General features: G+C 43.1%; 1 protein-coding gene across 1 annotated transcript in view; it reads right to left on the reverse strand.

The window, feature by feature from the left end:
• ZNF653 (zinc finger protein 653) overlaps nucleotides 1-26,304 on the reverse strand; it is an 845,378-nt gene that overhangs the window by 218,318 nt on the left and 600,756 nt on the right. The window contains exon 6 of the mRNA XM_044084632.1: nucleotides 13,748-13,859. Within this exon, the coding sequence (XP_043940567.1) occupies nucleotides 13,748-13,859 (112 nt within the window). The remainder of the gene's footprint in view (nucleotides 1-13,747; nucleotides 13,860-26,304) is intronic.

Consider the following 26,304-nt stretch of genomic DNA (forward strand, 5'->3'; position numbering starts at 1 on the left):
TTCTGCAAGAACGTAGGAATTAGGGGAACAGGAGGAAAGGCATTCAGAAGTCCTGTGTACAAGTGCATCCTTTGGTGACTCCCTCATGGGAGGGATTATGGCAAACTAGTTGCTGCATTTGGCATTGTTGGGAGATGCAAAGAGATTGCAGCAAGGCTAGCCCCATTTCCGTAATATCTCTTCCGTACCTTTCTGACTGAGGGACCAATCGTGTGGCCAAACAATGCCCCTGCTCAATTTGTCTGCAATCACACTGGACTTCCCGGGGATGTGCGTTGCTATTAGAAAGAGGTTGGAAGCCATTGGCCATTACCAGACCCTTAGAGCTTCTTGACAAAGGGGATAAGATTTGGTTCCTCCCTGTTTATGTACCAGACTACAGACATATCTGACTGGATTGCTATCTTTCCTACAGGAATAGTGTCTTGAAATGCTTGCACCGCTAAAAGCACTGCCCTCATCTCTAGAACTCATCTCTGTTTATGTGCAAACGAGCCTTGTGTTCCTGCCTGATGCCTTGGAATGTCCTTCCTAGATAATGCCCCCCCACCCTATTTGGAAAGCATCCGTGGTCACCGTGCCCTGGGGTTGAAGGGGCATGAACTGGCGACCTTGAGATACTAGAGAGGAGTGAATCTACCATTGAAGATCCTTCTTGCAAGCATTGATTATCATTATTTTGTGTGACATTGGAAGTCCCAGGAGTGACCATTGTGTGCAAAGTAACCACTGAAGTATTCTTGTGTGCAGGCTCACTAGGGGATTGAGTAATATTAATGCAGCCATTTTCCCCAGTACTTGAAGAACTAGTTTTGTAGAGGCTGGTGTCTTCTTGATTAACAGCCTTACATAATGGTGGAGATCATCTACTCTGTCTTGTGGGAGTTTTGCTACTAGTGTAGTCATGTTTATTTCTGGTCCTATGTAATTTAAGTTCTGACATGGTTCTAGGGCAGATTTTTTGAGGTTTATGGTAATACCAAGGGAGAAACATAGCTGAAAGGTGTAGTCCCTGTAGCAGGAGATGCCTGGTCGGGGAGGTTATGAGCCAGTCATCCAGCTATGGAAACACGCGGAATCCTCTGCGTCTCAATTGAGCCACTACTACTGCCATACACTTGGTGAACATTCTGGGGCTGTAGTGAGGCCAAAGGGCAGAGCTCAAAACTGGTAGTGACTGGCACCTAGCCGGAAGTGCAAGAATCTTCTGGATAGCCTCTCCATCAGAATGTGGTAGTACGCATCCTGAAGGTCTACAGAGCACATCCAGTTGTCCCTCTCCAGGAATGGAAGTAATCACCTGCAGTGTCACCATCCGGAACTTGGCCTTCTTTACAGATTTGTTTAGAATGCGGAGATCCAAAATTGGTCTTCAGTCCCCTGTTTTCTTTGGAACTAAGCCCCAGAACCTCTCTGGTCTACAGGGACTTCTTGGATGACTCTGTTTCTTAGCAACTTTTGGATTTCTAATGTTACTTGTTCCTTTTGACTGGGTGGAATGTCAGGAATTGATTTGTTTACAGGAGTGGGGAAGGAGAATGGAATGATATATGCTCTGGATATTATGTTGCACCCATTTGTCACTTATCTTTTGCCAGGTTTCTTGGTGCAGAGACAACCAGCCCCCAACTGCATCCAGAGGTGAGCAATCGGGCACACTTTCAGAAGAAGAGCCTGCCAAAGATTCCCTGGAGCCCTGATTCTGCGGGCCTCCCCTGCCATGAGGGCAGCGTCTTCCATTACTGTTCCCCCTGTACCTCTAGGGGAACTTTCACCTTGTGTGTCCTGGAAAGACCTTTGTGATTTTCTGAACCACATTTTCCCACTACCCCTCTGACCCTTAGGAAGGGTTTGGTAAGTGTAGAAACACACTCCAATGGCAAATTAGGTCTTCCCTTCTTGTTCACACCTGGTGAGCATCTCTAACTTTTGGCACAAAAAGAAAGGAGCCATCAAATGAGGTATTCACGAAGGAAGACTTGAAGGGCTCTGCGAAATTGCAAAGGTGCATCCAGACCTGCCTCTTAACAGAGATGCCTGAACCCTCTGCCTTACTCATTCCATTTGCTGCATATGACATAAGCCTCATCGACAAGTTCACAACTAAATTTAGGGTGGTGAGCTGAGCATTGACTTTATGTGCTGCCACATCAGCTACAGCTCCTTGGAGGGAATCTGACAGGTAATTCAGTGACCGGAAAGCAAAGGTCACTGACAAAAAGAAGCGCTTCCAATAGCTATCCATAGTCCTAGAGTCCTTATTCAAAGGATGGATAGAGGAGCTAGTCTGGGAGAGCTCCTTTTTAGTGGCTGCTGCCACAACCATGGCATTAATTGCTATGCCTTTTGTTAAAAACATTTTATCCTTAGGTGCTGTAATGTACTTACCTGGCCTCCAAGGAGTGGGTTCTATGGTGTCTGGGGTCTCCCAAGTCTTCTGAGAAACTAACTCCACAAGCTTGCTGAAAAGAGGGGTCACCCAAGAGGCTGAAGGGCAAGACTCGAAGGCCTTCAGGTATAAAGGCTCCTTGGCCGAATGGGGGAGGTGGACTTCCAATCACCTCTCTGCTTTAAAATTTCCAGGATGTCTCCAAAAGAGACATATTCAGGAGGTGACCATAGGACCCTGCTGTTTTCATCAAGGTTGGTATCTGATGTGAAGGACTTCTCTGGAGTGCAAGATGCTTCCTCTTGCATTTCCTCTTCCGAAGGACTTCCTCAGTGGGATATTCTGGGGAGGTTTCAGAAGAGGGGGGTGTCCCCTGCCAGACATCCTGAGGCCTAGGGTCTCTATAGGCCTGTTAACAGGGAAGGTAAGAAGACAAAGACACCTGTTCAGAGCTGGGAGGAATATCTGAGGGAGACTGCATCTCAGACTGAGAGGTAGTCAGAATCCTCCTCATAAATTTAAAGGCAGTCTGCCCCTGCTCGGCAGGACTCCCTGCATCCGACAAGCGAGTTGCCAGAGCCAATGGCATCTCCAGAGCAGAAGACGGAAGCTCCAAAGCAGAGGTATGAGGTGAACTCACCCGCGCCAAGGCCCAAAAGGCATGGTCGGATCCAGTGAGATCCGAACCACCCCCCAGTGGACCCGACCAGAGAGTGCAAGCTTACAGAGGTCTCCTGCTCCAACTAGGCGGAAACACTTGGGGCAGATACCGGATATGAAGAAGCTATAAGTTCTGGACCCAATACAGACACAAGCTGGATGTCAAAAATCTTCCAGTTTCAAAGCCATGGAACAGATCGGAGGAAGAACAGGTGCAGAGGGGGAAGACTGTGTCTGATCTGTTGCCTTTGGGCTTGGATCCAACAACAATTTGAGGAAGACTGTGTCTGATCTGTTGCCTTTGGACTTGGATCCAACAATAATTTGGCTAAAGCAGGCATTTTAAATAGTCTCTCCACCACCCTATCCACATCTTCATCTGACAGGCTCCTGGTGGACGAGTAAAGAGAGTAGGTGACCTGGATCTTGCTAAGAATGGCAATGGGAGCTGAGAATGGACTGGCTCCAGGGGAAGGTGATCGGCTCCTATATCTGAATTCAAAAGCCAAAGGTTCTTGTTGCTCCAAAGACACCTTGAATCCAAGTTGTGTCTGCTCCTACTCTTCTTTTGGAGACAACAGTTTGGTTGCTTCCTGTATCGGCTCCAAGGAGGATCTCGGCTCTGAAGAAGGTCACTTTTTTGGTTTGTCTAATTTTTCAGATTTTGTTGATACAAGAGATATAGCCTCAGAAAAAGGGGTCTTAAGTAGGCCTTTTAAAATAAACTTATTGAAACCGTGGCAGATGGAGCATGACTCTTGTAAATGAAGAGGCCCCAAGCAATACATACACAGAATGTGTGAATCAGTGAGGGGCATCTTCTTTCCATATTTCTCACACTTCTTGAAGCCCAAGTGCTTCCCTTCCTGCTTTTGAGACATAGCTAAAAGGAAATTATTCTAATGATAAGAAAGAGAGGACACAACACACACAAAAGGCTTAAGTACACTCCTCTAAATTAGACAGAAACAACAACTTTTTGTTTTGATAGAAAGGGTTTTGAGTGTCCTCTAACTAAAACGGATGCTCGTTAGATGTCTGGTAACTTAAACGGGCACTAACTACAACAAAAGAAGGAGAAGAAAAGGTAACTAAATAGTCGCTAAAATAAAAACAAATATTATCTACTAAGGCTCATGTTTAAGATTTAAGTCTCCTTCAATAGAAATATCCTCTGGTGGAGATCTACACAACAGCAATTTCATCATTATCCATGTTGTACGCCATGAGAGTATATATTTGGAAGGTGCAGGCCAACATCCTGGTCCTCTTCTGAACTCACCTTCTCTAGTTTTTACTATAAAGGAGTGAAACACTATCACTCATGCTGTATGTTCTGATCACAAATCAAACTGAATGCTACAACACAAATGGACAGCTCTAAATAACTGTTTTTTGCATGATGGCAAACCTCCTGCACTCCCTCAAACTTGCATATCCCAATTATCTTGCCACACAACATTGTGGAAAGCAGAAAATTCCCATAAAAGTGCATAGCAGCATTTAGCAATCACTTGCTCTACTGTAAGATGAGAAAGTCAGTAATTTCACAGACAAAGTCACAGGGACACAAAGGGAAGACCCTCCTCTTTGGTGGGCTTGGCAGTGGGACATTACTACTCTGCCATGTGACCAGAAACTCTTTGTGGAAAGTTAGTGTCAGCATTGGAGGGACTGAAGTCCCAAAGCCTAATGTCTGATCCACAGAAGGTAGACCCCCAATGTTCAGGGAACAGCATAGCTGGCTAAATCCAAAATAAGTTTGACTGCCCAGGAAGAGACAGGTGCTAAATCAATATGGCAAAATTCAGAAATAAAAGAGGACTGTCCAAACTTGCAAACATAATAGGTGAAAGACCCTCCCCATAAGCCTGCACCATGCACTGGGCAATTGCAGATACCTGGCAAGCAGTGCCCAAATACAAGGCAGTGAGAGATAACTGGTGAGGCAAATCTATGAATGCAATACGACTCAGCTACTGGCCTCAAAAACAACAGATAGCTTTGAAACAGACTCTATGGGAGAGGCCTACCAGCATGGAAATGGGAGTATTCAGACTTGTGCAGAACTGTGATGGCTGCTACAGTCTTTCAGACCACTACCTTAAAACATTTATTTTTGGGGGGGGGGGGGTCTTCATTTTGTAGTCGTACCTGACCCAAGCAGTGGAAGCTGAAAGGACAGGTATCCTCTGGCTCAAGGTTAAGAGTTTTTAGTGCTTCTGGAGGTCCTCAAGGTTCTTAGCTATTCTCAAGTTTTCTACAGAGCATGTTACAGGTGGCCAGAGGATGGCTCTACCAATAGAGGGAAAGGAAAAGCACGGAAAGTGGAAATCCTTCAGAAGATCTGTTTTCAACAGGCAGTTATATTGATTTTTCTCCAGGGATACCATCAGCTTTGGAAAAAGTACAGTTGTGTATACTTAGCATAAATGTAGATGTTCGAGTGTATTCACCGTTACAGTCATCACATTTGGGTTATCTGCTTGTAGTAGCACTCAGTTGGCCTGATTAACAAAGTCTTGGGTCTTGCGTCAGTTGCTGCCCCCCTAATGGGAAGCAATTAAATCGATAAATATACAAGGTTATACCTCCAACAAAAATGCAAATACACCAAAAAGCTTTTGAGCATAGTAAAGTAGAGTAAAAGTATAACCCAAAGAAGAAAGGGAGCTGGAGGGTGGGTAACCAGGACTGCAACAGTGAATACACTCGAACATCTACATTTATGGTAAATGTACACGACTGTACTATGGTCTTCGTGTTTCAATGTTGCAGTCATCACATTTGGGTAGATTCCAAAAGCTACGGATGGGAGGAGGAATTTAGACAGCATTAGGACCAGCTATAAGGCCATGCAAGACTGCAGTGGCAAAGCCAGCTCTGGATTTAGAGAAAATTGGCAGAGAGTAATGCTTGGTGAATGTATGTACAGAACTCCAGGTAGCAGCTTCTAGGATGTCCCTAGTAGGGACACCTCTGAGAAAGGCTGTAGAGGTAGATGCAGCCCTGGTTGAGTGGGGTCTGATCCCCTGTGGGATAGGTTTTTGCATGGTGCATATAGCAGAAATGAATGCAATGACCTATCCATTTGAAAATGGTTTGCTTAGAAATAGCCTTCCCCTCTGCCCCTGCAGCAAATGCCACCAGCAGTTGGTCAGATTTCCTTTGAGGCTTAGTCCTGTCCAAATAGAATCTAAGTTGTCTGTGCACATCTAAAGAGTGCAATATCCATTCCCCTTTATTCTGTGGGTTAGGAAAGAAGGTTGGCAAATGAATGGACTGATTAAGGGCCACAGTGGATACCACCTTGGGCATGAAGGAGGGATTGGTCCTGAGGGACACCCTATCCGCATGAAAGATGATGAAAGGCTCCACTGCCATGAGGGCCTGTAATTCAGATACCCTTCTTGCTGAAGTGATTGCTAAAAGGAAAGCTGCTTTCCAAGAAAGGAATTTTAAATCCACAGTGGCAGCTGGCTCAAAAAGAGGAAAGGTGAGCTTTTCCAATACAAAGTTAAGGTCCCAGGCTGGAGTTGGGGCTCTCCTGGGTGGTCGGAGATTTTTGGCCCCTCTGAGGAACTGCTTAAGCAGTGGATGAGAGAAGAGGGGAGGTTCTGTGTTATAATGAGCTGAGGTGTGAATTTTGATGGAGGAAAAAGACAGGCCTTGTGAAGCATCTCAGTTAAGTACTGTAAAATCTGAGGTAAACTGAGCAGGTAGATTGGTTCCAGGCACAGAATCTTTTCCATTTTTCGGCCTAAGATTTTCTAGTACTACGCCTCCTTGCCTCTAAAATGATATCCATCACCGGTTTACTGAGGGATGGTAATGGAGAGATTAGGTAATTAGCCAGGCTGCTAGGTTCAGTGTATGAAGCTGAGGGTGCAGAACCTGGTTCTCCTGCTGAGACAATAGGGAAGAAGTCTGAGGCAGGTGCAATGAGGCCAACAGTGACACACTGCGCAAGAGGGGGTACACCAGTGTTGGGGTGGCCAGTCTGGTGCAATCAAAATCATCCTTGGTTTGTCTTGTTTGATCTTTAATAGTACTTTGGAGAGCAGAGGCAGAGGAGGGAAGGCATAAACTGATAGTTTTTTCGAGCTGAAGGACAGAGCATCCACTTTCCAAGCTTGTTTGTGGGGAGTCTTTGTGCAAACTTTGTCCAATTGATAGTTCTGGGGGGAGGCAAACAGGTCTATAGCTGGGCTCCCCCATTTGCTTGTCAACATGTTGAAAATCCTTGGTTCCAGCTTCCACTCGTGTGGGTCCATGAGGTTTCTGCTTAGTTCGTCTGCCAGTGTATTTAGTTTTCCTGGCAGGAATTGAGCTTGTAGATGCACTTGGTAGCTCAGGGCTGTGTTCCACAATGCCATGGCTAGTCTGCAGAGGGGGTAAGAATGTGTACCCCCCTGCTTGTTTATGAACCACATAACAGTGGTGTTGTCCATCTTTACCATTAATTATCCTGGAAGAATGAGGTCCTTGAAGGCTGTCAGAGCATTCTGTACAGCTAACATTTCTTTTTGATTGATATGCAAGTGCATTTGACTTGGGTTCCATTTGCCCTGAAGGCACTTCCCTGCCAGGTGAGCCCCCCATGCATAATCTGAAGCGTCTGTTGTTAGGGTCTGGGCGGCAGGGGGTGGTGTGAATGGTAGTCCCTTGTTTTGGTGTCAGGCCTCTGCCCACCAAAGAAACTCTAGGCGTAGGCAAGGTATGATAGGAATCATTGCTTCTAGATCCTGAGAATGTTGACACCATAGGCTTTTTAGATACCACTGTAGTTTCCTCATATGCACTCTTGCATATGGAATTAGAAGAATGCAGGAGGCCATGAACCCCAAGGCTTGTAGTATTTGCCTTGCAGATAGTAGGGTTTTTGTGGCCACTTGTTTGAAGTAGGTTGTCAAATGAATTTGTTTCTCTGGCGTGACGAAAGCCATCTGGGAAGTTGTATTCAAGCTTGCTCCCAGGAATATGATTTGTTGACAGGGTACCAGGCGTGATTTCTTTTCATTTATGGTACACCCCAGACAAGTTAGCACCCTTTGTACAAAGGCCAGATGATTCAAAAGTATGTCCTGGCTTTGTGCCTGAATTAAAAAATCGTCCATATATATATATATATATATATATATATATATATATATATATATATATATATATATATATATATATGTATATATCCATATATTTGAATATTTCTAAGCCTGCAAAATGCAATGGACTGGGGCTAGGCACTTTGTGAATACCCTGGACACAGTAGATAAGCCAAAGGGCAGTGCAGAGAACTGGTAGTGATTGTAGCCTGCTTTGAAACGTATGTATCTTCTTCTGCAATATTCCGATTAGGATGTGCAGGTTTGCTTTCTTTAAGTAGAGTATTACCATCCAGTCATCTTTTCCTAGCATAGGAAGTAACTGGTGAAGAGTCAGCATCTTGAATTTTGGAATCACCAAAAAGGTGTTTAGAGTAGACAGGTCCAGAATAGGACGCCATGAATTGTCTTTTCTGGGTACCAGGAAAAGTCTTGAGTAGAAACCTTGTCTTTTTTCCTCTTCTGGTACAGTTTGAACAGCCTTTATGTTTAAAAGAGAGAGTATTTGCTTTTGAGCCTCTGCCCACTGATTTGGGGGTAGACCTGGCCAGCCTTTTGGCGTTGGTAATATGTGGAAGTGAAATCTGTATCCTTGGGACACTATATTTATAACCCATTTGTCATAGGTAATGAGTTCCCAGTTTTTGGCCTGCAGACCAATCTTTCCCCCTAAAGGAGCATTCAGTTGAGAAGTGCTTGGAAGTTTTAAAATCAAGTCACTAAGACAGTTTTCCATAGGGGGGAGTCTTACTACTCCCAGATTTGGAAGCGGAAGTGCCCCACTGCTTAGTCTGGTGCGTACCCTGGGACTGAAACCTGGGATTTCTGCTGTGTCTGGGTTTGGACAGAGAAGGCCTGGAAGGAGCCAGAAAGGACCAATTCTTAGAGGGCCAATGCCTACTAAATCTTGGAGGCTGAACTTGTAAGAAATCTTTAACAGTTTGCATAGATTTAGCTTTATCTTCCATCTTTTTAAGAACTTCCTCAGCTTTGTTGCCAAACAGGCGGTCCTGATTTAAGGGAGCATCCAACAGTTTAGCTTTAACATGATCAGGCAAAAATTGTTCCTTAAGCCAAGCATGCCTTCTGAGTACAGACCCAGTGACAGCAGCCCTGCAAGAAGCCTCTAAAAAATCAAACCCACATTGCAAAGTATGTTTTCCAGCCTGTTCAGCAGAATGCATTAAATCCTGTAATTCCTTATTTTCAGCACAGTCAGGAATCAACATCATTTTCTGTTTAAGTAATCCAATAATATGTTGTTGATACTTTAACATATGAAATTGACAGTTTAAGGCCCTAATGGCCAAGGTTGAAGAAGTGTAAACCTTCTTACCCCATCTATCCAGCGCCCTGGATTATTCCTCATTATCAGCACAGTCAGGAATCAATATCATTTTCTGTTTAAGCAATCCAATAATATGTTGTTGATACTTTAACATATGAAACTGACAGTTTAAGGCCCTAATGGCCAAAGCTGCAGAAGTGTAAACCTTCTTACCCCATCTATCCAGCGCCCTGGAGTCTCTATCAGAAGGGGCAGAGTTTTTAGCAGTAGAGGCCTTAATGCCCTTGGGTCCCTGTGAAATAGTCTCTGAATCCGCAATAGGATTTTTAAAAAGGAACTTGAGAATCAGGAACCCTGCAATATCTGTCAGGTTTTCTGGGAGCAGGAGGCAAAGAATCAGGGGCCAAACTAGATTCCAAAAAGGCATCAACAATGTCTAGTACAGGAGGTATAGCTAAAGGCCTATGCTGAGGCAAGAGTAAGAAATCCCTAAGCCTCTTTTTCAAATCAGAGAAATCCTGGCTTTCACAGTGGAAATGCTCCCTTAGAGTGTGCAAGGTTTCACCAAAAGAGAAATCCCCTGGAGGGGAAGCAGAGGGAATAGAGTCCTCTGCATCAGAATCCTGATAAGTAGATAAAAGTAAATCCAGATCATTAGAAGAATCAGAAAAATCAGAATCCTGGTCAGAAGATTCATAAACAATTTCAGTCCTAGGTCTCTTAGAAGAGGGTGGTTGGCTTCCCCTGATTAAAGTTACAAGATCTTCAGCCATCCTTATCATTTGTTTTTTAGGCATAGAGGCCTGAGCATGCGGTCTGGGTGTCGTTTTTCTAGGCATGGTTCGAGGTTTAGGCCTTAAAGGAGAAGGAGGCATCGGTTTAATATGCAAGTCTGTAGGCCTGAATACACCCTCAGAAGCCGGTGCCCGCACAGTGGCTCCAGACCTATCCAAGGTAGAGACATCCGCAGGTTCCACAGTTGAAGCATCTCGCAGCATACCGGAGTCCGAATGGGTCTCAGTAGAGGCCTGCGAATTAGGAGTAGCGGGTATCAGGGGCTGCGAAAGCGCCTCACTGAGTACCGGCGAACTGGCGAATAGCTTAGGAGAAGTGTCATCAGCAGCTTTGGACCTAGACAGCCTCTGTCTTTATCTTTGCATTTTTTCGGAATTCCGATAGTCAGATGGCTTACCGACGACATTTCTGGATAATTGAACCGAGAACCGAAATATTTAGAGGTGAAAATATACAGACGACGGATAGTGCGTTGATTAAATAAAGCACAAAACCGACAGCAAGGTACGTTGTGGTCAAAGCCTAGGCAAGGAATACAGTACAAATGAAAATCTTTGTGAGGTATTTGCTTTCCACAAGAAATGCAATTATTAACTTTTACTGATATCGGTAAAGAGCAAGAAAAAGTTTCCCCAACGTGGTACTTAGCTTTAGTTGAAGACTTTGGTTCTGAAACTCAAAAACGAAAATTTCAGGAGTCGGCCGACCGGCACTTGCGAACTGCTTCTGCTTCGGGCACCACACTGCAAGAAAGACTGATGTAATGGCGTCGGCTGCATGTTTTATTCCCCTGACGACCTGATGTCATGGAAGAAGGGACAGCAACCGACGCAGGACGCAAGACTTTGTTAATCAGGCCAACTGAGGGCTACTGCAAGCAGATAACCCAAATGTGATGACTGCAACAGTGAAATACGAATAACATCCTAAGGAATGCACATTCCAGGAAAAGTAAAACACTCTGAGTTGAAATCAATAACAAGCAAACTACTTGCAATAAGAAATAGAAAGAAAAATTCAAAATAAGAACATAACACTCTGGAAACTGCCTTGGTAAGATCTATGGAAATAATTCCAAAATGCCTTCATTGTGGCAAAAAGAACTGCAGGCAGAGTGGTCTTTGTTTTCCTTTCTATCCAGCATAACTTTGATGCTACTGACATAAAGAGGAGACCAACCTGTGTAGGGAATGTCCCAAGCTCTGGATGTTAGGACAGATGGGCAGATACCCATATGCAGTGAATTCAGACCCTTACAAATGATACTATGCAACAGTGTTCTCGATCTTGTGGTCCTGTCCCAGTGGCATCTGTAGAACTACCAATACCTGCACCACTATCAGCATTCATGTTCCCTTGCCTGCAGAATTGTGTCTGGGGCCCCTGGAGAAGATATAGTACCAGGTCTTAAGGACTAACTGCAAAAGTTAGGAAGTCAGCTCAGATCTCTTATTCCTGAACATCTGCCTGACAAAGAAATGGATTCTAATGCACGGTGTGAGAAACAGAATTGCCACTTCATAAAAGACACGCTGAAACAAGACAACCACATTTTTACAATAAAAAAATGTAATTTAGAATTCCATTTGGTCTAGGCTGCATTTACATGGTCATTCTGTTTTTTTAATAATGTCTTCCCTACTCCCATTCATCAAAAGCTTGACAACTTGTGCCTTGTGCCACAAGACAATTTGTTCTACAGCCTGTGCCTTGTGTCATAAGGCAGTGTTCCACAACCTGTGCCTTGTGCCATTAGACAGTGTTCTACAACCTGTGCATTGTGCTATAAGACAAAGTGCTCCACAACCTGTGCCTTGTGTCATAAGGCAAAGTGCTCCACAACCTGTGCTTTGTGTCATAAGGCAGTGTTCCACAACCTGTGCCTTGTGCCATTAGACAGTGTTCTACAACCTGTGCATTGTGCTATAAGACAAACTGTTCCACAACCTGTGCCTTGTGCCATAAGACAAAATGCTCCACAACCTGTGCCTTGTGCCATAAGGCAAAGTGTTCCATAACCTGTGCCTTGTGCCATAAGGAAAAGTGTTGTATAACCTGTGCCTTGTGCCATAAGGAAAAGTGCTCCACAACCTGTGCCTTGTGCCAAAAGGCAAAGTGTTCCATAACCTGTGCCTTGTGCCATAAGGAAAAGTGCTCCACAACCTGTGCCTTGTGCCATAAAGAAAAGTTCTCCACAACCTGTGCCTTGTGCCATAAGGAAAAGTGTTCTATAACCTGTGCCTTGTGCCATAAGGAAAAGTGCTCCACAACCTGTGCTTTGTGCCATAAGGCAAAGTGCTCCACAACCTGTGCCTTGTGCCATAAGGCAAAGTGTTCCATAACCTGTGCCTTGTGCCATAAGGAAAAGTGCTCCACAACCTGTGCCTTGTGCCATAAGGCAAAGTGTTCCATAACCTGTGCCTTGTGCCATAAGGAAAAGTGTTGTATAACCTGTGCCTTGTGCCATAAGGAAAAGTGCTCCACAACCTGTGCCTTGTGCCAAAAGGCAAAGTGTTCCATAACCTGTGCCTTGTGCCATAAGGAAAAGTGCTCCACAACCTGTGCCTTGTGCCATAAGGAAAAGTGCTCCACAACCTGTGCCTTGTGCCATAAGGAAAAGTGTTCTATAACCTGTGCCTTGTGCCATAAGGAAAAGTGCTCCACAACCTGTGCTTTGTGCCATAAGGCAAAGTGCTCCACAACCTGTGCCTTGTGCCATAAGGCAAAGTGTTCCATAACCTGTGCCTTGTGCCATAAGGAAAAGTGCTCCACAACCTGTGCCTTGTGCCATAAGGCAAAGTGTTCTATAACCTGTGCCTTGTGCCACAAGACAAAATTTTCCATATCCTGTACCTTGTGCCATAACATGAAGTGTTCTAAAACAGGTGGAAACCCACTAACAATCACACAAGGGTCCTCAAAAGATGCCAATAATGAGGCTACACAAAACTAAAGGACTGCAGTCATTTGTTCCTGAGCTAAGAAACTAAATGTACAGTGAGTAGCACTACCACTTACTGTTTTTAACAAATCATGGGAGGACACACTTGAAACTTAGAAGAGGAAAAATGTACTTTCTGTGCAAAAAAAAAAAAAAATACAGACCTTTTCATGTGATCTGACTGTCTCTCACTGTTGGAGAAAACAGTTGATATCTACTTGTCAGGTCAATAAACTTCCAGACTAAGTTGAAAAGCTATGCAAATGTAATCAAGAATGGAAAAGGGGTGTTCCTGCATAGCCAACAAACAGTGATAATAGATAAATCACAAAAGCAGATCCAATTTACAAAGACAGCTTTTGTGCTTCCCTGGCCAAATGAAAAATAAAACAAAACAAAGGACTAACTTCTCATAAGGTATAGGACAGGCACTATTTGTGAGAAGAACATATGAGAAATACAGCAATAATCAAGAATATCATACTAACATGAACGACACTATTGCTACAAAAAATGAAAAACACTAAAATTTAACAAGTTACCCACATTAAAAAACACAAGCAGCAATGTACCTGATAACTACTGAGTGCAATGTAAACCTGGTTGCAGCCTTCATATGGGCAATGAAACATGTCTAGCATTCCATCCTCGTCTGTATTTCGTCCCCGCCTGCCTTTCTTAACCCTGAAAAAGGAGAAGAAAGCACAGTTGTATTAGGAAGTTATCATAATTGTAAATGTTTGAGAAGATTCACTGTTGCATGACTGGATCTTAAATTCCTACCCAAAGAAGTCTGACAGCCAGCCCAGTTTCCAGATCACTTCCCCCTTCAGACCCAGCTAGCTCCACTTCACACTGACATAAGGATGTTGGTGGTATAAAGGGGTGCCAGCTGGCATTGTCTTTGGTGCTTTCTTGCCTTAGCAGGTGCAGGTTGTGCCCTAGAGATAAAGCACAACCTACCCAAGGAAGATCCATCCCAAGTGGGAAGTCACAACCAGAGTGATTTTAAAATATGTCTCTCCAGGCAGCTGCTGAAACCCTGAAAAGCAGAATGCCTGGTAAAATAGAAAAAGTGGGAGCAAACAGACTAGAAACCCATTAAAAGCTAGGGGATCTTAACAGACAGAGAGGAAGAAGGGAATGTACTAATACTGCAGTACTGAATCTACCCTTAACATCTAGAATTACGGTAAGTTCCTACCATAACCGTACTATATTCTTTGCAGTTCACTACTGTAGTAGTGACTCTTAAGAAAATTCCTAGTGCTTACAGAGTGCAGAGTGGCTGGCCTGGTGGAGTGAGGGAGTCCAGAAGGTTCTCCAACATGACCATGGAAAAGCCTGTCCAGGTGCTGGAGATGCTGGCTACGTGATAATATTTGGCAAAGCCATGGACTGTGAATCAGGCACCTGATTCAAAGATTGCCTATGCAGTAACCTCCCTTATGAAGGCTATGGTGGTAGCCATGGCTCTGGTAGAATGTGACTTCACTAAATATGAAACAGGCTTACTATGATAAGTGTAACAGAAGACAATACAGTGAGCTTTACCATTTAGACATGGTCAATTTGTTGGCAATTTTTCTTTCCTGCCTTTGGCAAAGACAATAGTCAGTCAGATTTTCTGTATTGCTTTGCTATGCCCAGGTGGAATCTTAGCTTACTGAACTGTAAGGAATGCAAAAATCCTTTCCTCTTTTTTTTTGGGGGGGGGGGCAGGGAGGTTGATAACCTGATCAGAGAAAGCTCCATTTCATAGTTTATAACTTTTTAGCTTATTACTAGGTTACAGATCTTGATGGATTTTTAGATTAGCTTTGCATTCCCACAACTTTTTTTTTAGCACTTGTAATTTAAACTTGTACAACCCACAGCAGGTAGAACAATTACATTCTACCCTTTTCCATAAAGGACAGGGGTGGTGGTCCAAACTGAGGTTTCCCATCCATTTACCCAGACTATGTTTGAAAAGAGTAACAGAAGTAGAGCGAAATACTATTCCAAAGAACTGACACACACTATGGTGCTCATCAATCCCCCAACGTACTCTATCTATATTGCAAAAGACATTCAGATCTCTTGACAGGGTGTTTATGCCACCATTAGACATGCAGATGTGCAATATGTCTAACAGGATAGGATGCACTGAGCCTCTGCAGGTGAAGAACAGGTCATCCCTCAGCAGCTTTTATGAAACTGAGACTAGGGACAAGGCTTTGAGATGATCAGTGTAATTCTTATGATATAGACCATTGATGTTCTTGATGAAAAACTGCTGTGTTTGTTCAGGTTGTGTCAAGTGTTTGGTCAGGCACATGCAAAAAGGGGCACTATATTTGATAATCTGTCTTATCATTGGCATTAAAAGGCTTAATTTTAATTGCGACTCCCATCTTTATGAAATATCAGGAAACGGGTTCTAACACACAAAGTACAGTTGTGTACACTTACCATAAATATAGATGTTCGAGTGTATTCACTGTTGTAGTCCTTACAAAATGGGTTATCCAGCTCCCGGTAGCCCACAGTCGGCCAGAATACCAAAGTCCTTGGTATATGACATCGGCTGCCTTCGGTTTAGGCCTGACATCAGGATGCCAATTCCTCAGTTTTTCTTTCCTTAATTGTCAGGAACCCCCCCCCCCCCCCCAAAAAAAAATTAGATCAGGAAAAGAAAATCCAGTCTGTGCCTTAGGAAAAAAGGGGGGATGGAAGGGGGGGAACCAGGAATGCAACAGTGAATACACTCGAACATCTACATTTATGGTAAGTATACACAACTGCACTACTTTCATTGTGTTTCACTGTTGCAGTCCTTACAAAATGGGTTGATTCCCAAAACCCAGGAAAAAACAAAAGGGAGGAGGAACACCCACTGTTTAAGGGTTGGTAAGGATGCCCTGCAACACTGTAGTGGCAAAATCAGCCCTGGACATAGAAAACTAGGGTAAATTGTAATGTTTAGTGAAAGTGTGGACAGAAGTCCATGTAGCTGCTTCCAGTACGTCCCTAGTAGGTACACCTCTTAAAAAAGCTGCTGAGGTAGAGACTGCCCTAGTAGAATGGGTCCTAATACTCTGAGGTGGAACCTTGCCATGCTGTAAATAACAAAAGTGAATATAATGAGCAATCCACTTAGAAATGGTCTGTTTAGAAATAGCTTTGCCCTTGAGCTCCAGCAGCAAAACTGACCAACAACTGATCTGACTTTCTAAAAGATTTAGTCCTGTCCAGGTAAAATCTAAGCTGTCTATGCACATCCAAGGAATGCAGTAACCCTTCCCCTTTATTCTGAGGATTAGGAAAGAAGGTAGGCAGGTGGATAGACTGGTTAAGAGTTAGGCTAGAAACCACCTTAGCCATAAAGGAGGGATTTGTTTGAAGAGAAACCCGATCCACATGGAAGATGATAAAAGGCTCTACTGCCATTAAGGCCTGCAGCTCAGAAACTTTTCTAGCTGAAGTAATAGCCAAAAGAAAGGCAGTTTTCCAGGAGAGAAACTTCAGGTCTGCTGAGGCAGCTGGTTCAAAAGGAGGCAGAGTAAGTTTCTCAAGTACAAAATTGAGCAGGAGTAGGTGCCCTTCTGGGAGGCTTTAAATTGCTAGCTCCCCTGAGGAACTGTTTCATCAAGGGATGAGAGAAAATGGGATGCTCAAAGGAACAATGAGCAGAAATAGCTGAAGCATGAATCTTGATAGAAGAAAAGGAAAGTCCACCATTAAGCAAGCCTGCCAGATAGTCAAGAATAAGAGGAAGAGTAGGTTGAGAAGGGTCTTCCCCTCTAGTCTGCATCCAAATGGAGAATCTTTTCCACTTATCTGTGTAAGATTTCCTAGAGCTAGGCCTCCTGGCCTCATGAAGGACCTCAACCACCTGTTGGGAAAGGTTTAAATTATGAGCCAAGCTGCCAAATGCAGAGTCTGAAGATGAGGATGCAGAATTCTTTCCCACTTATGAACCAAGAGATCTGGTATCAGGGGAAGAAGCCAAGGCTGAGACTGGTAGAGACTGCGAAGTAGTGGATACCAATGTTGTCTGGGCCAGTCTGGAGCTATGATGATGGCCCTTGGTTTTTTGTCCCTTATCTTTAACAGCACTCTGGGAAGAAGAGGTAGAGGAGGGAATGTACAGATCGAGAGCTGTGTCCAGGGGAAGGACAGAGCATCCACCTTCCAAGCTTTGCTGTGATGATCCTTGGTACAAAAGGTTGGAAGAAGGTGGTTGGTATGAGATGAGAAGAGATCCAACTGGGGAGTGCTCAAACGCTGAATGATGCAATAGAAGATGGTCTTGTTTAGTTGCCACTCGTGAAGATCCAGGACTTGCCTGCTCAACCAGTCTGCCAAGGAGTTGAGCCTTCCTGGAAGAAACTGAGCTGTCAAATGAATGCCTATGGAAGCTGCTAGGAACCATAGTATCATACTTTGTCTGCCCAGGGGGTAAGAGTGCGTCCCTCCCTGCTTGTTGATGTATCACATAATTGTGGTGTTGTCTGTCCTGACCAGAACACCACCAGGAGAGAGAAGATGTCTGAAAGCCATTAAGGCCTGCTGGACTGCCATCAATTCCTTCAGATTTATGTGCAAATTAACCAGCTGAGAGTTCCAAGTCCCCTGAATGCTTCTGCCCTCTAGATGTGCTCCCCAAGCGTAGTCTGAGGGATCTGTGGTGAGAGTCTGGCTGTTAGGAGGTGGACAGAAAGACAAGCCTTTGTTCTGTGCACAGGCCGTCACCCACCAAAGGAACTCCGTCTGCAGGCAGGGAATCAGAGGAAGTATCAAGTCTAAATCCTGAGTGTGTTGACACCAAAGGTTTTTGAGATACCATTGTATTTTCCTCATATGCAGTCTGGAATATGGAATCATCAGAATACATGAAACTGTGAATCCCAGGGCTTGCAGAAATTGCCTTGCAGAGAGCTGGGTCATGCCTGCCAAATTTCTGAAATAATTCAAAAGATCCATTTGTTTCTCTTGAGGAAGGAATACCATCTGGGCAGCTGTGTTCAGGCTTGCTCCCAGGAATACAATCTCCCTGGAGGGTACCAATTTTGACTTCTTTTCACTGATGGTGTAGCCCAAAGAGGAGCACAATTACGGACGTCATGCTCAAGGCCCAAACAAGTAATACAATAGGAGTGAAAATCACGGTGTGGAATCTGTTTTCCACAGGCAAGATAGTTATTAACTTTCTCTGACATTCATTAAAGCAAGAAAAGAGGGTTCCCAATGGGGTACTTATCTGAGGATGTCTTCAGCTAAGCAGTCGGAATACAAAAAAGAGGTACTCGGCCGACTGGCACTCGTGCAAAATGCTTCTGCTTCGGGCTCCGTGGCAAGAAAAACTGAGGAAATGGCGTTGGTTGCCTTCTTTTGTACCTGACGTCAGGCCTAAACCATAGGCAGCCGACGTCATATACCAAGGACTTTGGTATTCTAGCTGACTTTGGGCTACCAGGAGCCGGATAACCCATTTTGTTAGGACTGCAACAGTGAAACATGATCAACATCAGTCTGTGATTTGGAAATCCACCTTGCTAAGGTCAGGACTACTAGTCTTCCAAGACAGTGATTTAATGGAGGTGGAAGCAGCTAGTTCAAAAAAAGAAACTGAGTTTTTCCCAATACAAAATTTAAGTCCTATGGCAGAACAATCCCCCTTCTTGGGAAATCTTAAATGCAACCCCCCCCCCCCACCCCGAACAGAATCCCTGGTAACTGAGAATACAGATGGGGAGTTGGGAGTCAGACCAACAGAAACAGCAGAGGCATGCACTTTCAGAAAAGCGTAAGAAAGGCAGTTTTTGTACAGCTCTGACATAAGGACAAGAGACATCTGTACTGAAACTGGGTCCTATCCTCTGTTGTGGCACCAAAATGAGAATGTTTCCACTTTATGTAATATTTTCCATTAATGGGTTTCTTGACCACCTTCAGAATTCCAGGCACATATTCTGATGACATGCTGTGAACAAGGGAGTGCAACATCATCCATGCTGTCTGCACTACTGTCTGCAAGTTAGGGTGAATCGCCATCCCCTTGTTCTGAGTCAAGAAGCCTGCATACTGAAAAAAATAGGCTCAGTTCTTACCTTATAAGGCTCAGCACAAGACAGAATCAATGCTGCCAGTGCCAAAAAGGTAGTATCAGTAAGACTGCTGGCCTTTCTTTCCAGATCTTTAGCAGTGCCCTGGGGATCAAGGACACAGGAATGAAATCATGCAAATACAGATGTGCCCAGGTTATGGAGAGGGCATCTACAACCCAGGCCATTTGTGTTAGTATTCTACTACAGTACTTGCTCAGATATCTCTTCTGTGGACAAGCAAAAAGCTCTACTTCTAGAACATCCCACTTGTGGACTAAGGTCAAAAACACATCCTTATTCTTGTGGACTAAGGTCAAAAACACATCCTTATTCAACACCTATTTGTTGAAGTCTGCTTGTCTTCTGCTTAGGTGGTTTGCTAAAAATATTGTCCTGGGTAAGGGTTAAGATGTACACAGCCCTGAGGTTCAGATTGGACTCCTGGGCTAATACTCATGCCTGTATTGTCAGTCTGTACAATGTATAGGAACAAGCCCCCTCCTCCCCTAGCTTGATGATACAGACAGTACCACTGTGAAGTGGTATATCTGAAAGGTTCCCAGTTACAAGACAGGTTTGAAGGCTTTGCTGGCCAGTTATCACTGCCATCATTTCTTCTGTGCTGATAGGTTTTTGAGTGTCCTGTCCCATGTCCCCCTTACCTGCAATTCTTTGACATGGACCCCTAAGATTCAGACAGGTTTGTTTTATCCACCATGACAGTTCTTTTTTGATTCAGGATAACAGTGGGATAAGTCACTGCAAAGAATGAACATGTTGGCACCACCAACTTTTCTCATAAAGTAATGCATATGAATCCATCAACATCCAGGAAACTGTGTATTCAGAATTCTGATGAATTCTCTGGCCTTTATCTGATTCAGTTTAGAAATCTCTCCAAAATAGTGTGTCAGAGAAAGTATCTTGCCCTCTAAAAGGAATGTTTTTTTCCTCTATATCCCAATAGAGCTCCCAGAAACAAAAGTCTTCCTGATGGGAAAAGGTAGGACTTTAGAATGTTTAGGGATAGTGTCAGGGAATGCAGTGTGCACAGCCTTGTAGATCTCCTCTGAGGATGTAGTCTGAAAGTATAGTTGCGTAAGAGCTTACCATAGCAGCAAGATGTCCTACTGATCACTGTTCCAGTATTACTGACAAATGGGTTGTCACCACCGAGTCCGGCTGTGATACCAAAGCCTTACCTTCACTACACTTTAAATCTTATGAACTCCCTGTCCACTTTGGCTATAGGAATGAGAAGATAAGTTTTGTTTAGATCCACAGTCACTGTTACAGCACTGAGCCACATGAACCTTTTTCAGATTCAGCCTAGGAGCACTGACTAAGTGACTTGCTCAGAGTCTTACAGCAGGGGAAATAGACTATAGAAATCAAACTGGGGTACAAGAAGCAACCCATCAACAGTGCATAGCATTACACTTTTATACTATCTAACAGACATTAAGTTTGGAGAAGTGTACAATGGGTCTCCAGATTCTTTATTTTCATGGAACTAAAGACAGTCTGGAATAAAATCAAGTCAATTTGTCTTTTTCTTGGACCATCTTTATGGTCCCAGGATAGAAGCTCATCTACTACTGAGGCATAATATGTTTTCTGATTTTGGGAATAGAAGAAATGCTTATTGTCTTGGTTTTGCTTGGAACTGCAGTTTGTAACTGTTTTATTATTTGTAGGATCCACTTGTCCTGTGTGATGGTCTCTACACAGGATGAGTGGATCCTTCACAAAGAGGGCCAGCCTGCCTCTGATCCTTGTGGGGGACAACAATTTAAGGGAAGAGGATGGGATGCATTTTTTTTTGAGAAGAGGCATGAGAATTTTCAAGTCAAAACTGCTAACTCTGACAGTCAGGGCACTGAGGTCCTCCCGACTTCCTTCTATGGTAGCTTGTCCCTTCTCCCCCTTCTTAGTCTTGGGACTTCTTATTTAGGGTGCGAGTGTCCCCCCCTCCTACAGTTGGGTTATGAAAAACATCTTTGGGTTTACTGGAAAGTTTCCCCTATTTCTGCTGTTTCTTGAACAACTTCTGAGAGGGAAGGGGGGGGGGTCAAAAAGAAGCTCATTGACAGGAGAATAGAGGAGCTCCACTTTCACATGATCTGGAAAAGGCAGAGTTCACAGCTTTGTATAACTCTTATACACAGACTCCTTAGATGCCCTGAAGGATACATCAACTGCAATACAGCCTCATTCATGGGCAGTGAAGTTGCATAAATGAAGCATCTTCCTTTTCAAACCCTTACCTTCCATACTCTCTAACTTCTGCTGCAACTGGACAGAGAAGACTCCTGGAACTTCAAGATGTAAGAATGGCAGCTGAGGGCCCTAACAGGCAGAGCACCTGAGGTGTAGATCTTTCTCCAAACTTGTCAAGCATCCTACTTCCCTATCATTTTAAACGGGACTCCTGGATGCAACCACACTGGATCTCTTGCTAGAATGTACAAACACTAATGCTGGACTAGCCACTGAATTGTTTATGGGCATGATGGACCCCCAAAAAATTGGTCTAGCTTCCTCAGAGCAAGGGCTAGGAGTCAGAATGCAAAGATGCACTGCAAAATGCATCACTCCATTCTGGAACTCAAGGGAGAGTCAAAAGGTTTGGTTCTGGCAAGCTCCAAAAAATCTCTGGCTGATCCAAGTGCGAGATCTCTCTCTGGATACCCACTTGAATGTCTCCTTCATCCCATGAAGCGTATCCCAAATAAAACACCTTAAGGAAGCAAAGCTGAGGATAGGATGTCTTCAGTATCAGACTGCAGGCAAGTGTCTTGAGACATTTATGCATTGTCAGTGGTTCAAAGGTAGCACACTCCTTTGGTGCTGGAAAATTAGAAGGCTCTGGGTTCTCTCGCTCTCTCTTTATATATATATATATATATATATATATATATATATATATATATATATATATATATATATATATATATATACATACATATATATATGTATATATATATATATATATACATACATATATATATATATATATATATATATATATATATATATATATATATATATATATATATATATATACACACAGTACCTGTATTAATTTCTAAATACTGATAGTGTAGTGCAGTATGGGGGGGTTTACTGCGCTCCTTAGTGTGTCTTCCTTTGGATGACACATTAAACAAAGGCCCCATGCCTGTGAGTCAGTGGTACCTCATGTTTACGTAAAAGATCCCATGGCACTTACTGAAAAAAAAAAAAGAAAAGGGGAATTCCCCTGGTGCCCTGGCCGAATTTTACCTAATCAGCATGAACAGCATCGTGGACTCTGGCCTAGTTAGATGAGCCCGCCAACAAAGAGTACATGGATAAATAAATTTAACATAGGCCAACTCTTCCAGAGACCTCCATGACACTTTGAGGAGAAGAGCAGAGTACTTCTGACACTGTCATTTCTCCAAAGGCTGGCTGCCTGTATTTCAGAAAATCAACAAAATAATGAGCCAACTTGAAATGATCCTGTAAGGGGAAGTGGGGCTGGGGGCCACTCAACATAGACACAGCCAAGCAGACAGATGACATATTTGCTTTTTGTGTCTTGGGTCTGTACTTGGGTATACAGTCTGCTTCACAGACCTCAACACACGATCACATGCCTCAAACCTCAATCCAGTCTCTTAAACTTCCCCCTGTACAATGAGTGGGGGTGCTTCCCTCAAGTGTGCAGAAAATAACGTAGGCACTGGATAGTGAAGTCTGCAACAAAACCTTAGAATGATGGATGGCATATAAATTTTGGCTAACAAGGACATGTAAATCAAAGGAGTGGTTAACTCCTGCGGGATCTTACGAGAGGCCTTGTCTGAAACAGATGCTGGATATGGGTGTTGTGAAGGTGTCTTACTGACACAGATACTACTAAGTCTACAGGAGGGCTGTCAGACACTCAGTTAATGCTGTCAGCCTCCTGATTTTTGTCTCCTTCAGGCACTTCTCCACAGACCTCTTTTTTTCTCTGCAAAGTCAGTGGAAGAAATGGTACACCATGGACAAATGTGTCCTCGCCAGTGATAACTGCAGAGATCACGCTCTGTGCATTATGGATGTTTAGTTGAATGAAGCACACTCAACGCAACTGGCCGCATTGCTCTCTGGACCCAGGCAAAAAAGACAAACGAGTTACTGAATTCTGCATGTAGTACTTGCTGCCTATACCTAAGAAAAGTATTCACCTTGGAACCTAACATTTACAATACTACAGCAAAGGATATTTATTTGAAGTCTGAACACAGACCAACCTGACAGACTTACAGCACAATTGGAGTACATGAGATGCTCATCAAATTGTAACAAGAAACACCTGAGAGATGGCATCAGCTGATGCCCCTTTATACCATCAATGGTAGGACATTAGCGTAAGATGAAATTTGGTGAACCTGAAAGGGGAAGATGAAGAGCTCTGAAAATCAGCTTGGTTGGGAAGAATCCCAAGAATCAGTATGGCAACAGCAAACTACAAGAGCATCCAAATAAGACTCTGCAGAGACTTCAACGTTTGTGAGGCAGTATCTATGACTGCTATGGAAGTGCTCCCCAACAAATGACTGTAACTATGTCCCAGCCTCTCTAAAGACAAATAAAATGGATTAGCAACAGTCACAATATGAAACAAGTCCACCCACTTCCCTCCTAACTGAACAGTCAGACCCCACAGAGCCTAGCTCATAACTTACACTCTCCTACCCCCATAGAGCTACTGGATTATTTATTCAAGCTGTGAAAACAAAGGAAAATAATATCATCAATGGTAAACAGAAACAAGATACTAGACACACTAAAGGACCAGAACACCAAGCATTTCCAGATTGCAGAGGCAAAGCACAGTTGCATATAAATGCTAACCATAACATATCTTTGTGGTCACTTTTGGGTTTACTCACTTTATGTGCTCTACTACCCCACCAGAGTATTCATCAGGTGTGCTTATGAAACTCTAGGTGGTGTTCAAGGCACTCATAATATCAGTCTTGCTAGGAGCCTTCATCTGTTCATTGAGCTTGTTTTGGTCAAAATAGCGGTGTGATTTTTTTTTAAGACGCTACACACTGTATAAAAACTGCACATTAAAACAAAAATGTAGCTGTGTAATAATGTAATAAAACAAAACCATATATAACCTGTTACAGAAGGCAACTATTTTCATCAACCTTACCTTAAAGATACAATAGTTAGATATTTATTATGACAACAGATCTGAATAAGCATTTCCACCCTCCATAACAGCAGGAGTTAGGACAACACAGCAGCTGAAGTTTCTTAGCTTACTAGGTCCCTTCCTTTACCCCTTAATACACCTTGGAGGCTTTTCCCCTTCAGATCTTTAGTAAGCCAAGCAGATCAGACAAAAAAAGCTTCTACAAACAGAGAAAAAGAGATGGCATGTAAAGAAGGATGGACTTGCTTACCCCATCAATAGCTATACAAAGTACATAACTTCATATCTGGCAAAAACAGTTCTATCCTTGGTAACAACCGAACAGAGTCCCAGGTTAATCATTACAGTAGCCTCTTAGGAAAGCTGCATTAAACTAAAGCAAACTGATTCATTTTCATTAAAAATGCAGCTGCTGTAAGTCATCCAGCACGTATAACGTATATAATGTAATAAATTGCAAGAAGTTGTCGTACCAGAACTGCTAGAGAAACAATAATCTGTTACTCAAAGACTGCAGACATTTGTAGTTCTTTCTGTTTAAAAAGAAATTAATTTCCTTATTTTGGGAACGAGTTCATTGGACTCAACCATCCCCACCCAAGGAAAGTGCATTATCCAAAACGTAAGGAAAAGCATAAAAGACTGCACTGGGCTTGAGCAGACAGAAAGCAACCAACAAGCAGAATTACTGCTTTACTTCTACATTATTGTCCAGCAGGTGTACTGCACTTTTGAAACTTTGGTTAACCTGGACTCCATTTCCCTACAGAATTGTGCAAGTAGTATTCGGACTTCTAAGTCATACACAGAAATTCAGTACAACTCTTTGGCTGCTGGCAACGAATGGCCCTGATACACTAGATTGCATCAGTCTGTTTAAACACATGTATTTTCTATTTTCTTTGCTCAGGTTTAAAACTGCTTATATACTTGATTTTGTGAAGTGAATGCTTAATTTTATTTATTTTGAGTAATGAGCTTTACTATTAAAGTTTAAATACTTTTGGGTGGTGATTTATTATTAGCTTAATAATATGTGCATCAGAATGCTGCATTAACAAACACCGGATTCAGAATTACTGTTCAAGCTATTTTTACCACACAAGTATTTAATGACTGGTTTACATTAAGAGAAAGCAGGTCTTTTTTCATATGGAATGGAGAAAGTTTTAGTTACAGCATTTCTCCACATGTTAAATGCCTAGAACTCAGTTTTTACATTTCACCATGGGTAAATACAGATTATGAAGTCAGTGTTTTGGATATCATTGTGTCTTGATGCTGAATGCAGGAAATGTAGCTAATTTATTTACAGAAGGCAGATTTTCATTAACAATTAATTACGTTACACAAGGGCTCATCCATCTATGATAAAAAGAAATCTAACTAGAGGGCAGTGTATCTGTCAGCCCACATTATTTCTGAAGAAAGACTGTTTGCTGACAAATGCAAACAAATGATACAGTTATTTATACAAAGGGGTTTCAATGACAATACACTGCCAGTGCCTCTTTACTCATCCCTCATCAGGCCCATAATTGAGTACAATGCCTCTTTTGGGATGTACCTCACCAGACACCTGCAACAACTGGAAAGACCCCAAAAGTACCTTACCAAGAGGATCAAAGGGCTCAAACAGATGCCATATGCTGCCCGGTTAAAGAAACTCCAGCTCTACTCAGTGGCATACCGCCTGTTCAGAGGCGATCTGTGCCTGACGTATAAAGCCATGTCCAACACGGAATTAATGGACATGCTGCACCTCAGAAAATCCAAATCCCATCGAGCTACGCGCTCGAGAGACTTGAACCTCAACACTGAAATAAATAGGACATGC

The sequence above is a fragment of the Protopterus annectens genome, chromosome 9.part0 (assembly GCF_019279795.1).
Source record: "Protopterus annectens isolate FY-2018-M chromosome 9.part0, PAN1.0, whole genome shotgun sequence".
Classification (NCBI taxonomy): Eukaryota; Metazoa; Chordata; order Ceratodontiformes; family Protopteridae; genus Protopterus; species Protopterus annectens.